Source organism: Hemiscyllium ocellatum, chromosome 17 (genome assembly GCF_020745735.1).
Source record: "Hemiscyllium ocellatum isolate sHemOce1 chromosome 17, sHemOce1.pat.X.cur, whole genome shotgun sequence".
Lineage (NCBI taxonomy): Eukaryota > Metazoa > Chordata > Chondrichthyes > Orectolobiformes > Hemiscylliidae > Hemiscyllium > Hemiscyllium ocellatum.
The window spans coordinates 1,366,719-1,382,553 of record NC_083417.1 but is presented as its reverse complement, the minus strand read 5'-3'; the positions used below and the strand labels follow the sequence as shown (position 1 = coordinate 1,382,553).

The 15,835-nt window shown below is 42.4% G+C and overlaps 1 protein-coding gene across 1 annotated transcript in view; it reads right to left on the bottom strand.

The window, feature by feature from the left end:
• galns (galactosamine (N-acetyl)-6-sulfatase) overlaps window positions 1–15,835 on the bottom strand; it is a 90,164-nt gene that overhangs the window by 57,723 nt on the left and 16,606 nt on the right. Inside the window, exons 3-5 of the mRNA XM_060838315.1 lie at window positions 11,043–11,117; window positions 9,758–9,769; window positions 7,742–7,844 (exon numbers count right to left, since the gene is read on the bottom strand). Of these exons, the coding sequence (XP_060694298.1) occupies window positions 7,742–7,844; window positions 9,758–9,769; window positions 11,043–11,117 (190 nt within the window). The remainder of the gene's footprint in view (window positions 1–7,741; window positions 7,845–9,757; window positions 9,770–11,042; window positions 11,118–15,835) is intronic.

Sequence of the window (15,835 nt, the reverse complement as noted above, 5' to 3'; positions counted from 1 at the left end):
TGATCAGATAGACCAGAACTTGCACTGGGATGGATTGGTAAAGCATTTGAGTTTTCTCAATGCAGAGACTAATTCTTCAGTATGCTGCAATGAAAACATTAGGCAAGGCCAAGAATCCCCTTCAGTGGTGCAGAGATGACACTGTCATCCACAAACTGAAATTCCACAGTGATGTCAGTGTCGCTTTCTTCTTGGATTTTGACTAGTTGACATTGTCGACAGAAGAAAGGCTTATGCCCGAAACATCGATTCTCTTGCTCCTTTGATGCTGCCTGACCTGCTGCGCTTTTCCAGCAACACATTGTCTACAGAGTGGATGGAAAACGTTTTAATGTACACACTAATGGGAAACTTGTTCTTGACAAGATGAAGAATAATGGCAATGACAATGGAGAAAAGAGTGAGGGTGATCCTTCATTCCTGTCTCGACCTCAAAGGATTCTGTCATATTACCATCAACTCGGATAGACAGAGTACAGTGGAGGGAAAAGAAAGAGAAGATCAGAATCAAAGAGTGTTCTAATTAGTCATTTGTTAGTACAGAATTCGAGTATTGCTGAAATCAGAAGCATCAAAGACAATTCTGTGGGATAATGGCTACTCTAATCAAACCATTTTTTAAAAAAACATTACAGCGCAGTTCAGGCCCTTCGGCCCTTGATGTTGCGCCGCCCTGTCATACCAATCTGAAGCCCATCCCACCTACACTATTCCATGTATGACCGTATGCCTGTCCAATGACGACTTAAATGCACTTAAACTTGGCGAATCTACTACTATTGCAGGCAAAGCATTCCATATCCTTACTACTCTCTGAGTAAAGAAACTACCTCTGACATCAGTCCTATACCTATCTCCCCTCACTTTAAAGTTGTGTCCCCTCTTGTTTGCCGTCCCCATACTTGGAAAAAGGCTCTCCCTGTCCACCCTATCTAACCCTCTGATTATCTTATATGTCTCTATTAAGTCACTGCCCAACCTTCTTCTCTCTAGGATGAACAGCCTCAAGGCCCTCAGCCTTTCCTCGTAAGAAATTCCTTCCATACCAGGCAACATCCTAGTAAATCTCCTCTGCACCCTTTCCAAAGCTTCTTATAATGCAGTGACCAGAACTGTACACAATAATTTCTCACTACTTATTGCAAAGCTATCATTTTGGACCTGATTGATATAGATGCAGAGAAGTGAAGCAATGGAGTAATCCAGAAAGTGCAGGGAAAATATAAGAGAACGGTTAGGACAGTGAGGTGGGGTATGATGATGCTACAGCTGTAAGAGGTCTACGTTGTCCTTGGTTTTAAATGAAGAAAGGTTGAGACAGAGGCGCTGAGTGGTATGCTCAAAGCCAATAAACAGCTTGTAAGGCCTTGGTTTCTTTTCAAAATAAATAGAAGCAGCCTGAATGGGTGGAGTCAAGCTCCCCTGAGCTGAAAATGTGTTGCTGGAAAAGCGCAGCAGGTCAGGCAGCATCCAAGGAGAAGGAGAATCGACGTTTCGGGCATGAGCCCTTCTTCAGCCCTTTTCCAGCAACACATTTTCAGCTCTGATCTCCAGCATCTGCAGTCCTCACTTTCAAGCTCCTCTGAACCAGGCTTTTTAGTTTTAGCTTTCTGCAGTTGCTGATGCCTTGAAACTGGATGTGGAAGCTCTTATTCCTCTCTCTGTTACAGTTCACTTCTCTTCCTCCTGCTGGAATTGTATGTGAGACCATCTATTTTACTGAATTTGCCTTTGCCAAGGGTGTGCTTATGGAATGTTACTATAACAGATAATTAGTAATGGTTAAAATATATTATTTTGCTTGGCATTTTGGTAGTTACAATTAAGCCAATGCTTTTTTAAAATTTTTACTTGTCTGTATTATAACTGTAGTGTCAAAATAAAGTGTGTTTCGCTTAAAGTCATAGTTTAACCAATTAAATTGCATCTAGAATGCAACGCCTTACACTTACCTTTAAACAAAAAAAGCTTCGGGTCTAATCTGTCTTCCTAACATATTTTAAGGGGGGGGTGGGTTGGTCTGGTCCATAGCAGAGGCATGAAGAAACATTGATGGGTCAGATTAGGGAGAATTGCAGAATAGTTTATACAGGAGTCCCCGATTTATAAATGCCCAACTTAAGAATGCTTGGACTTAAGAATGCAATCTGGTAAAGAGTATAATCTTAAAGTTCCACATACAAACATTTCTTAAGACAGCGGGTCAACTTATCAAGGTAGTTTAGAAGGTTTACAGAACACTTGTCTTTTTCAATTGTGGCATAGATTTTAAAAGCAGAGAGGTTATGTTAGAGCTGGTTGGGCCACAGCTGTAAGACTATGTGCAGTTCTGGTCACCATAGTATCAGAGGATGTGACTGCACTGGAGAGGATGCAAAGTGGATTCACCAGGATGTTACTGGGATAGAACATTGATCAATAAGGACAGGCTGGATAAGCTCATGTTTCTTCTTTGCAGCACAGAAGGTTGAAGAGGGACCTGATAGAGATGCATACGATTATGAGGAGCATGGACATGCTGGATAGAAAGCAGCTGTTCCCCTTAGTTGAATGATCAATAACAAGGAGACATAATTTAAAGGTGAAAGACAAGGGGTTTAGAGGGAATTTCAGGAAAATACTTCTCGCTTAGTGGTGGTGGGTATCTGAAATGCACTGCCGAGGAGGGTAGTTGAGGCAAGAAACCTCCCTTTAAAAAGTACTTGATGAGCACTTGAATTATCAATAATATTCAAGACTCTGGACCAAGCAGTGGAAAATGATTGGAGTATTTTTTGTCAGCGCTGACCTGATGAGCTGAAAGCCTCACCTATACCGTATGATTCTACGATTCTAAGGAGAATCTTTGAGGGAAATCACCTCAATGTGAAAGGCAGTTTGGAGATTAAAAGACCTCAGATTGAGAAAGAGAAAGAACAGAAGTATTGCTTTGTGGATATTCCATCCTGATCTCCTCCAATAGTCCTCAGCACCACAGTTATCAGCCTTCAGTCAATTTAACGCACTCCATATTATATCAAGTAACAGCCGAAGGTACTGAATACGCAAAGATTATGAGTCCTGACAATTCTCCAGCAATAGTACCAAAGATGTGCCCCACACTTGCCACATTCCCTAGCCAAGATGGTACAGTACAGCTACAACATTAGCATCCCCAAAAGGTGGAAAATTGCTGAGGTACTTCTGTACGAGAAACAGGACAAAACTCAATTCTGCCACTTCCACTGTTTCATTCTGCTCTCAATTGCCAGTAAAGTGATGAAGGTATCATCAACAGTGCCATGAAGTAGCACTTGCTTAGCAATAACTTGCTCACTAACACTCAGCTTGGGTTTTTAACAGGGCCGTTCAGCTCCTAACCTCATTCGAGCCTTGGACTAAACCTGGACAAAGAGCTAAACTCCAGAGGTAAAGTGACAGAACTGCCCTTGACATCAAAGTTGTATTTCACCACGTGGCATCAAGGAGGTCTTGCAAGATTAGAGTCAGTGGAAATCTGGGGAAAACATTCTGCTGTTTGAAGTCATACCTGGCATATAGGAAGATGGTTGTGTTTGTTGGACATTAGTCATCTCACTTTTGAGACATCTCTACGAATTCCTTAGGATAGTGCTCCAGACCCAAACATCTTCAGCTGCTTCACAATAGATCTTCCCTCCATCGTAAGGGCAAAAGTCAGGATGTTCGCTGTTGAATGCACAATTTTCAGCGTACCCCTCAGATACTGAAGCAGTCCTTGTCCTTCTGCACTATGACATGGACAATGACTAGGTTTGGGCCAAAAGGTGGTAAGGAACGTTTATACCACACAAGTACCAGGCATTGACCATCTCTTTCCAAATCCATGATCATTGCCATCTAGAGGACATGAGCAGCAGATACATGTGAACACCACCACCTATAAGTTCACCTCCAAGACATTCACAATTCTGACTTGTACATGTATTGCCATTTGTTCAAGTGACATTGTGTCCCTAACAGCACTATGGGTCTACCTCCACATAATAGTTCACAAACAACAATAGTTCAAGAGGGTAGCTCACAACCATCTCTTCAATAAAAATTAGGGAAGATCAATAAAGGCTGATCCAGTTAGCAGCACAAAGAAGTAATAATCTGCTTGGAGTGTTTTGGGTCACATAAATGTGTACCTGGACAGTGTAAAATACGGGATATGGGCGTCATAGTAAGGCCAGCATTTGTTGTCCATCTGTAACTGCCCTTGAACTGAACGGCCATTTCAGAGAGCAGTTATGAGTGCAGTAATCTCAAACCTTGGATTACTGGTTCAGTAAACACTAGGTCTCCCTGTCTGTGAACTATATTTTCAGTTGTATAAAGGAAAAGGGAACTTCAATTTTGAGATTTAAAATCTAGGCTGTTTACTAAGCTAGTGATTAGTCAATATTGTCTTCAGTCTTTTGTTACAGTAAAGATCTGTAATCATGAGATTTGTTCTTTTTGTACTGCCCACCCCACCCCTAATTGCCCAGAGGAGCAGTTAAGAGTCAACCACATTGCTGTGGGTTTGGAATCACATGGAGGCCAGACTGGGTAAGGATAGCAGTTTCCTTCCTAAAGGACATTAGTGAACCAGTTGGGTTTTTGTGACAATCGACCATGGATTCATGGTCATCATTAGATTCTTAATTCCAGATTTTTATTGAATTCAAATTCACAATAGATGGCAGGATTCAAACCCCAAGTCCCCAGGCCATGACCTGGTTCTCTGGATTAACAGTCCAGCAATAATATCATTGCCTCCCTATCCTTTCAGCCATATATCATTTCAGCTATTAACAGCAAGTTTATATGTCTTTTTAAAACTCATCAGTTTCTGGATATTATTATGAGAAATTTTGAGAATAATTTAGCAGCTAACATAAAAGGGAACACATAAAGTATTTGTTAAAAACATTCTAATATTCAAAATGTAGCCCGTAAGACAAAAAAGCAGAGTGGATCTGCAGAGCCATTCAATAAGTTTATGGGTGATTTATTAATCCTCAACTCCACCTGCCTGACTATTCCCTTACTGATTAAAAACCTGTTAGTCTCAGCATTGAATATAATTAATGACTCCACCACAACAGCACTCTGCAGTAAAGGAATCCTCCCCATTCGCTACCCTCTGGGAGAAGAAGTTCTTACCTTTGTCCGAACTGTTCAACTTTTTACTCTGAAATTACGCTGTCTTGTCCTAGACTTTCCTACAAGGGGAAGCAACCCTTTTACACCTACCCTATCGAGTCCCCTAAGAATTTTGTATCCTTCAATAAGACATAGATGATGGAAGTGAATGTATAATAAACACTTCCCTGATTCTTCTAAACTCTAATGAGCACAGACCGAACCTACAAAATGTCTCTTCATAAGCCAATCCCCCCATACCTTAGATCAACCTAGTCAACCTTCTCTGGACTGCCTCGAATGTCAGTATCTCTTTTCTTAGATAAAGGGTCCAAACTGTTCAAAATATTCTAACTGTGGTCTAAGCAGTTTAAGTTTTAGCAAGCTTTTCCTACTTCTAGATGTTGAAATAAAGGCCAACATTCCATTACCCTTCCCTCTTACCTGATTAACTTGTGAACTAGATTTTTGAGATTCATACATAAGGACTCCCAAATTCCTTTGCGCTGTAGCTTTCTGCAGTCTTTCTCCATTTGAATGATTCAACTCCTCTATTCTTACTGCCAGAATGCATAACTTCAAATTTTCCTACATTATACTTCATATGCCAAGCTTTAGCCTACTCATTGAACCTGTCTATATCCATCTGCAGATCCACCAGAGGCTCACCGATGATGTTACCTAGTATGGTGATGAAAGGTCTGAAAATGAACCTTCTAGCTCAGCAAGCAAACTTACATCCATCTGCAGATTCTTTGTGCAACCCTCACCACTTGCCTGCCCACGTATTTAGGTGACATCTGTAGAAGTGGCTATTATACATTCACTTTCATCATCTATGTCATGAACAGCTGTGGCCCCAGCACTGATCCCTGGGACACACTACCAGTTACAGGTTGCCATCCCGAAACTGACCCTCCCTCCCACCCCTTATCCGAACTCTTTATCTTTATCTTCCATTAGTTAGCCAATCCTCTTTCAATCCTAATATATTACTCCAATACTATGGCCTCTCATCTTATTAAGTAGCCTAACATGGTACCTTATCAAACCCGAAAATCCATTGTATTACATCCACTGCTTCCTCTTTATCTATCCTGCTCATTACATCCCCAAAGAATTCTAATAAATTTGTCAGACACAATTTCCACAATGATGTCGTGCTGACTCTGTTTGATCATTCTATGCATTCCTAAATTTTCTGCTATTGTATCATAGAACATAGAACATTACAGCGCAGTACAGGCCCTTCGGCCCTCAATGTTGCACCGACCTGTGGAACTAATCTGAAGTCCATCTATCCTTTATAATAGAGGCTAACATCTTCCCAACTCTTTCTTCCTTTTTATGTATTTAAAGAAAGGAAAAATAGGGTTAATTAGTAACCAAAAAGATCTCTTAAGTTGGCTGAGGTACCAAATGTCTTTGCAAAGTCTTCACTTGAGATATACAGAGAAGGAAGAGGAAATTTTGATGTTGGATATGATCAAAATAAATTAGAGGAGTTATGGCAAAACCTGGAAGTCCTCGAAGTCGGTCAATTACCTGGTCTGAATGAGAAGCATCCTAATCACTAAGGGGAGTTAAGGGTGACAGTTTTAGAAGGTCAGGCCACAATGGCAGTGGTACCAGAGGCCAAGAAGATTGTGAATTTAAAATGTTAGTTGAAAAGAGAAAAGACTAAATCCAGCAATTATTGGCAACTCAGCATAACTTCATTGGTGAAAGTTGATGCAGACAGTTGATATTATCTGCATAGAGTTTCAAATAGCTTCAGAAAAGTTACATATAGTAGGTGTGTTCATAAAATTAAAAGACCATAGGTAGAAAAGGACAGTTACAGTGTAAATACGGAATTGAAGGGACAGAAAGCAGAATGCATCGGTGAAGGCTGTTTTCAAAATTGAAGTGGGAGATAAATGTCGTTCCCAAGTAGATTATGTACTGCCATTCTTCAGTATCGCTAAGTCAAAATCCTGGACTTCCCTCCCTACCAGCTCTGTTGGTGTAATCACACTCCAAGAATGACAGCAGCTCAAAAAAGGCAGTTCGCCACCACATTCTCATTGGTAATCAGGGATTGCAACAATACTAGCCCTGCCAGCCATGCCCACATCCCATGGAAAAATAAAAAAATCTCTCAATACCATAATTTAGGATGGACGTCGAAGCCTTGGATAGGGTGTAGAGGAAATTTACAAATGGTTTCAGGGATGAGGAATTTCAAAATCAGAAAGGCATTTGACAGAGGAAGTGTGGAGAACAAAATGTTTCCACTGGCAACAAAGTTACTAATCAGAGGACACAAATTTAAAATAACTGCCAAAACAAACAGAGAAGACATAAATAAATGTCTTTTCTTAAGCAACAATGACCTGCACAGTAGATGGAATGGACTCAATGTAACTTCGAAAACAGAATTGGTTAAATACTTGAAGATCTACTGGAAAAGATTACAGTGTGCTGATATATTAGATTGTTCGATCAAAGAATTTGTTCAGGCATGCTGTGCTAAATGGCCTTCTTTATCATCTATGAATCCATGTTAACATTTGTACTGTAATCCTACAGACACATTACTCAGAACACTGATGACTTAAAGTTGACGAACCACTTCCCAACGATTTTGCTGGAATATCCTGCCTTCCGAAGAAGTTCTGGCAGAAGGATCTCTGAATCAGGGATCCCTCCCACAATCTCCTGTGGTGTGTATGCTGCAAACAGAGAAAAGCAGTGGTATTACTCACATACAAGGCTGGCTTTATTGAATTAATTTGTCAAGAAATATTGTCTGCTCTCATAATTTGCAAGCTACTCCTCTGGAGTTTGGTCCAAACAGGGGGTATCATACTATGGGTGAGAGCAAGGCATATGATCAAAGGAGGTGGCGCTTCCCACCCGAAGTTCATTCATCTCATGAGGTATTGCACTAATATTGTGTGTCACAAACACACGCATCCACCCCATTGCATGGACATTGCATCTGACATGTGCCAGCCTCTAAGATCTCTTATGGTACATTTCTGAACCACTCAAAGTATACTTCTGCACTTCAATGCCACACTTTGGGGCAAAATGGCAATCTGATTGTAATGGTAAAGCAGGGACACTTTGTGCTGAAAAGACACACACCTAGCTCATGGATTAGACCAGACTGCATCTCCAGCCAGTCCACTTACTCTCTTAAAAACCTGAATATTCACTGCATCGCTGTCTTGCCTTGCTCTCTGCTCTCTCAGCCAGAGATACTAGGCTCACAATATTGCTGGATGGCTGTGCCATTTAGTGCAAACACAAAGCAAGGAATCCTGTCAACTGTCCTCAATCAAGTCAAGGAAAATAGCCTTTGATCAGGGAGTCCTCATGGGCAGCCTGCGTTTCCAGTCCAGTGGCTTGTACACGGATAGTCAGCAGCTCAGTTTCAGAATCAAAATCCTCTCCACATTAGGGGTGAGAAGCCACACATCCAGCAGGATACCACCCACCTTGACTCTTTGAGGCCTATTGTGAGCTGTTTTCCTGGAATGAGAGTGAGGAAGCTACTATGAGAGCTGAAAGTGGAAGGCACAGCTGTTACTTTTGCTGTACGTGTGAAGAGTCCTGAGCAAGGGAGTAGACGATGCAGAGGGCATGCAGGATACGTATGTAAGATTCAGCCTACAGTGAGAGTGTGTGTGTGTGTAATTCTACGTGTGACACAGGGCTGAATACAATACTGTCTGACCTGTGCCAGTAGAACTTATGCCTGACTCTGAGGTAGGATGCTTGAAGACCATGACCTACAGGCCCAGATTAAATTTCTGGTCTACAAAGCCATTGTTTTCCACACTGCTGTTTGGAGTTGAAACATGGACTACCTAGGCACCTTAAAGCACCGGAACAACACCACCAGAGATCCCTGCAAATCACCTGGGAAGATGTGGACAATCCACGTCATCCAAATGCCCAAGTCACACCTCCTAAAACTGAACATGTACTCCCTCTGAAGCAAGGTCCGCATACTCCTGCTGGCCAAAAGAATTGCTTCAAAGATAACATCTGGACCAACCTCAAGAAATTCCATATCAACATCGACAATTGGGAGAACATGACTACATAGTGAAACATCATCCAGCAGGGAGTTATACGCCATGATATAACTGAACAGAAGTGACTCTTGCCCAAGGAGAGACAGAACATCAAGAAGGTGTACACGTGACCATTTCCAATTACTGTTACTACCCACCAAAGCTACACTGCAATAGATTCTGTGTGTCCCTGATTGGCCTCTACAGGGCCCACTGGGCCCTCATGGAGGACAATTATACTCAACCCAAGAAATTAACAAAGGCAGGCTGCATCTTACATTTTCGTGGCCAACTGTCAGTTTCACCGAATATTTTGGAGTGTTATTTTGCCAACAAGGTCTAGTGAGATCTCTTGGCATAGCTTGCCAAACTTGCCTTATTACCTACCTACAAAGCCCCTGTGGTGTCCCTCTCCTCCAATCCTAGTCCCATTTTACCACACGCCTTTCCGAAAATAACTGCCACTCACTGCTTACTGTTACACACCACTGGAGTAGCATGCTGGAAGTCAAGCTGCACTATTCCCAGAATTGTTACAGTACATGGAATTCACAACTTACCTTCTTTCAGATCTGGGTTGACAGAAAACATGAACAAGGTTTCAGTTCTTAACAAGAATGACTATTTATTTATGGATTCTAACTTCAAATAAACAATTATGAACCATCAACATATAACTACTAGTTAGAACTTTAACCCACTTAGAAAAGTCCTCCACTACACGTATGTACAAATAAACATTAAAAGGAACACTGGTGCTATGGGAAAAGGGGAAAGACTGGTTCAGTGATCCCTGTCCACAGAATTAGCTGAGATGATCTTGTTGATCAGAGGCTGCTTTATCATTTCTGTTCCTCAGGCTAGTATTCTAGCCAATCATTTTCAATTGCTTTATCTTTGATCTTCTTTCTGTTAACCGGGGATGTTTGCTAATGATTGCACAATGTTCAGCATAATTTGCAACCCCAGAAAGACTAAAGAGGACTGTGTTATTACGTAGCAAGACTTGAACTATATCTAAACTTAGGCCATTACACGGCAAGTAATAATCAAGCCACACAAGTATCAGGCAGTGACCATCTCCAACAAGAGAGAAACTGACCATTAGCCCTTGACATTACATTGTTAAATTCCCTACTGTCAACATCCTGGAGGTTACCATTGACCAGAAACCAAACTGGACTAGCCATTAAAATACTGTGAGTACAACAGCCACAAAGGTCAGAGGATGGGAATACTGCATCAAGTAATTTATCTCCTGTCTGCCAAGTAATTTGCCTGTCATCCACAAGTCAAAAATGTGATGGAACTCTCACCACTTGACTGGATGACTGCAACTCAAGAATCTCAACACCATCGAGGTCAAAGCAGCTTGGCACAACCTTCACCATTCATCATCAATGCACACTGTTAGCACTAGCAACAAGATATTGTGCTTCAACTCACCAAGTGATTTTTGACAACATCTTTCATCCCCAACCACTTCAATCTAAACGGACATGGGCAGAAAATACATGGGAATACTACCACCTGCAAGTTCCCCTCCAAGCCACTCAACATCCTGACTTGAAAATACATTGTCATTCTTTCAGTGACTCTCAGGTCAAAATCCTGGAATTCCTAACTGTATTGTGGGTCTACTTACAATACATGCACTACAGCAGTAAGAAACAGATCACTGCATGGGCAATTAATGCTGGCCAAGCCAATGATGCCCACAATCTGTGCAAGAATTAAAAGACTATATAAAGTGGGCTCTCTCCCACACACAAAGTGTTACAAGTATCACCAAGAAGCCAGGCTGGAAAATGCTTACTACGCTGACCAGTTGAGACTATCTCTTACCGTTTCGAGCATGAGCATTTGTCGTGTAGAAACCATTTCTAATGGGAAGACGACCTGTTAGCAATGCAGCACGGGCTAGAGAGAAAGGAGAAAAAGAAAAATATTTCAACAAATTGATATTTATTTCTAAATTAATTACACAGAATGTATTTGAGGTAAAGCTCCATACAGCACAGAAGTAAGCAATCCCCACTGTTTTATGTTAATTAACAGTATATACTAATTCAAGATATTCCACAGCCCTCGCAGCAACACTCTTGATATATCCCCCCAATCACTCACAGCAACACCAAAATACTTCACACCCTTCACTGTAACACTCTGATATACCCCATATCCCTCACTCTATCACTCTGATAAATCCCACACCACTCACTGTAACTCTGATAAATCGTATATCCCTCACTGTAACATTAATATATGGCAAAACCCTCACTGTAACAATTTGATATGCTCCACACTGCTTCATGAAACACTCCAAAAGACCCCATACCCCACACAGCAACACACTGATATACTTAACACCCACAAGACCATAAGATATAGGAGCAAAATTAGGCCATTAGCCCACCGGCTCTGCCCCACTATCCACTCATGACTGATATGTTTCTCAATCACATTCTCCTTGCCTTCTCCCCATAACTTTAATTACCCTTACTAATCAAGAACCTATCTATCACCGGGCAGCACGGTGGCACAGTGGTTAGCACAGCAGGTTCAATTCCCGCCTCTGTGTGGAGTTTGCACATTCTCCCCGTGTCTGCGTGGGTTTCCTCCGAGTGCTCCAGTTTCCTCCCACAGTCCAAAAATGTGCAGAGTGGGTGAATTGGCCATGCTAGATTGCCCATAGTGTTAGTTGAAGGGGTAAATGTAGGGGAATGGATCTGGGTGGGTTGCGCTTCGGGGGGTCTGTGTGGACTTGTTGGGCCAAAGGGCCTGTTTCTTCACTGTAAGTAATCTAATCTAATGAAGTGTTAAACTTTCGCTGGATCAAAATCCTGGAAGTCTTTCCCTAATGGCATACTGTGTGAGAACCCACAGAGGCAGATTGCAGGGGTTCAAGAAGGCAGCTCACCACCACCTACTCAAGGGCAACTAGGGACAGGCAATAAATGCTGGCCTAGCCAGCGATGCTCACATCCCATAAATGAATCAAAAAAAGACTGAATGCTGTACATCTCTATGACTTCATGAGTCTATGACGTGGCCTCCATAGCCGTCTGCGACAATAAGTTCCACAGATTCAGCACCCTCTGGCTAATGAAATTCCACCTCATCTCAGTTCTAGAGAATCATTCCTTCACTCTAAGTGGGCACTTGGGTCCTAGTTTCTCCTAATAGTGGAAACATTTCTTGCATATCCATTCTAACCAGGCCTCTCAGAATTCTGCAAGTTTCAATGAGAACCCCTCATCATTCTTCTAAACTCCATCAAGTACAGACCGAGAGTCTTCAATTGCTACTTATATGTTCATTCTTACGGACCTCCTCTGGACCCCTTCCAAGCATACCCTTCCTTAGGCACGGTACGCAAAACTACTCACAAGATTCCAAATGTGGTCTGACCAGAGCCTTGTACAGCCTTTGTAATACACCCCTGCTCTTATATTCTAGGCCTCTCAAAACAAATATTAACTTTGCATTTGCCTTCCTAATTGTTAACTGAACTCACATGTTAACCTTAAGAAAATCCTTAACGAGGACTCCTAAGACCCTTTGTGCTTCAGATTTCCAAAGCCATTTCCCATTTTGGAAATGATCTATATCTCTATTCTTCCTACCAATGTACATAATCTGACACTTTCCCACAATGTATTCCATCTGCCACTTCTTTGCCCAATCTTCAAACCTGTCCAAATCCTTCTACAGCCTCCTCATCACTTCCTTAACCTCCACCTATCTGTGTGCCATCTGCAACCTTAGTAACAATGCTCTCAGTTCCTTACATCCAAATCATTAACATATAAACAGTTCTACTCGCATCAACTCTGATATACTCCATGCATTGAAACACTCTGATATCCAACACCACACTGGCACAGTGGGGGCGGCATGGTGGCACAGTGGTTAGCACTGCTGCCTCACAGCACCAGCGACCTGGGTTCAATTCCCACCTCAGGCGACTGACTGTGTGGAGTTTGCACGTTCTCCCCGTGTCTGCGTGGGTTTCCTCCGGGTGCTCTGGTTTCCTCCCACTGTCCAAAGATGTGCGGGTCAGGTGAATTGGCTATGCTAAATTGCCCGTAGTGTTAGGCTAGGGGTATGGGTGGGTTACGGGTCGGTGTGGACTTGTTGGGCCGAAGGGCCTGTTTCCACACTGTAAGTAATCTAAAAAAAAACACTCTGATATACCACACACCGCTCACAGCAACACTGGCAGATGGAACACAATTTTGGGAAAGTGTTAGATTATGCGCATTGATCGGAAGAATAGACATGTAGTTGATTTCCTAAATGGGAAAAGACTTCACTGTAACACTCATCTATCCAAAACCCTGCAAAGTATCACTCCAATATACCCCACACCCTTCATTATAACAATTTGGTATATCCACATCACTCACTGTAACACTTTGATAAGCCCCACATCCCTCACTGTATCATTTTGATAAACCCCACACCTCTGACTATATCACTCCGATATTAACCACATCCCTCACAGAAAACACTGATCGACCCCACACCTCACACTGTATCACTCTGATAATTCCCATACACCTCACTGTAACATTGTGATATTAACCATACCCTTCAGCGTAACACTGATGTACTCCCAAAACCCTCACTATAACAATTTGATATACCCCACAGTCCTCACTGCAACACTTCAATATTACTCACATCTTTCGGTGCAGCACCGATTTTCCCCACACCCCTCACAACAACTCTGATGTACTCCCCACCCTCACTGTAACACTCTGATGTTAACCACTCACCTTAGTGTAACACTTTAACATAACCCACATCTCACTGTTACATTTGATATTACACACAACCCTCACTTTGGCATAATGAAATATCTCAAATACCTCACAGGAATATCATAGTATAATCCACACCCTTCACTATAACACTCTGATATTAACTACAGCCTATACTATATCATTCTGATATATCCGACAACCCTTACTCTATTGCTCTGATAACCCCTGCCCCCTCACTGTAACTCTGTTACAAATCACACAACACCAGGTTGTAGTCCAACATGTTTCATTTGGAAAGGCAAGGTCTGATTAGGGATAGTCAGCATGGCTGTGTGCGTGGGAAATCATGTCTCACAAACTTGATTGAGTTTTTTGAAGAAGTAACAAAGAAGATTGATGAGGGCAGAGCAGTAGATGTGATCTATATGGATTTCAGAAAGGCATTCAATAAGGTTCCCTACGGGAGACTGATTAGCAAGGTTAGATCTCATGGAATACAGGGAGAACTAGCCATTTGGATACAGAATTGGCTCAAAGGTAGAAGACAGAGGGTGGTGGTGAAGGGCTGTTTTTCAGACTGGAGGCCTGTGACCAGTGGAGTGCTACAAGGATCGGTGCTGGGTCCTCTACTTTTTGCTATTTACATAAATGAGTTGGATGCGAGCATAAGAGGTACAGTTAGTAAGTTTGCAGATGACACCAAAATTGGAGGTGTAGTGGACAGCAAAGAGGGTTACCTCAGATTACAACAGGATCTGGACCAGATGAGCCAATGGACTGAGAAGTGGCAGATGGAGTTTAATTCAGATAAATACGAGGTGCTGCATTTTGGGAAAGCAAAGCTTAGCAGGATTTATACACTTAATGGTAAGGTCCTAGGGAGTGTTGCTGTGCAAAAAGATCTTGGAGTGCAGGTTCATAGCTCCTTGAAAGTGAAGTCGCAGGTGGATAGGATAGTGAAGAAGGCATTGGTATGCTTTCCTTTATTGGTCAGAATATTGAGTACAGGAGTTGGGAGCTGAAAATGTGTTGCTGGAAAAGTGCAGCAGGTCAGGCAGCAATCCAAGGAGCAGGAGAATCGACGATTCAGGCATGAGCCCTTCTTCAGGCTCATGCCTGAAACGTCGATTCTCCTGCTCCTTGGATGCTGCCTGACCTGCTGCGCTTTTCCAGCAACACATTTTCAGCTCTGATCTCCAGAATCTGCAGTCCTCGCTTTCTCCTACAGGAGTTGGGAGGTCATGTTGCGGCTGTACAGGACATTGGTTAGGCCACTGTTGGAATATTGTGTGCAATTCTGGTCTCCTTCCTATCAAAAAGATGTTGTGAAACTTGAAAGGGTTCAGAAAAGATTTACAAGGATGTTGCCAGCGTTGGAGGATTTGAGCTACAGGGAGAGGCTGAACAGGCTGGGGCTGTTTTCCCTGGAGCATCGGAGGCTGAGGGGTGACCTTATAGATGTTTACAAAATTATGAGGGACATGGATAGGATAAATAGACAAAGTCTTTTCCCTGGGGTCAGGGAGTCCAGAATTAGAGGGCATAGGTTTGGGGTGAGAGGAGAAAGATATAAATGAGACCTGAGGAGCAACTTTTTCACGTAGAGACGCATGTATGGACTGAGCTGCCAGAGGTTGTGGTGGAGGCTGGTACAATTGCAACATTTTAAGAGGCATTTGGATGGGTATATGAATATAAAGGGTTAGAGGGATATGGGCCTTGTGCTGGCAGGTGGGACTAGATTGGGTTGGGATATCTGGTCAGCATGGACAGGTTGGACCGAAGGGTCTGTTTCCATGTATCTCTATGATGCTAAGTTTATTTAGAAGCACTAGCTTGCAGAGCACTGCTCCTTCATCAGGTGATTGT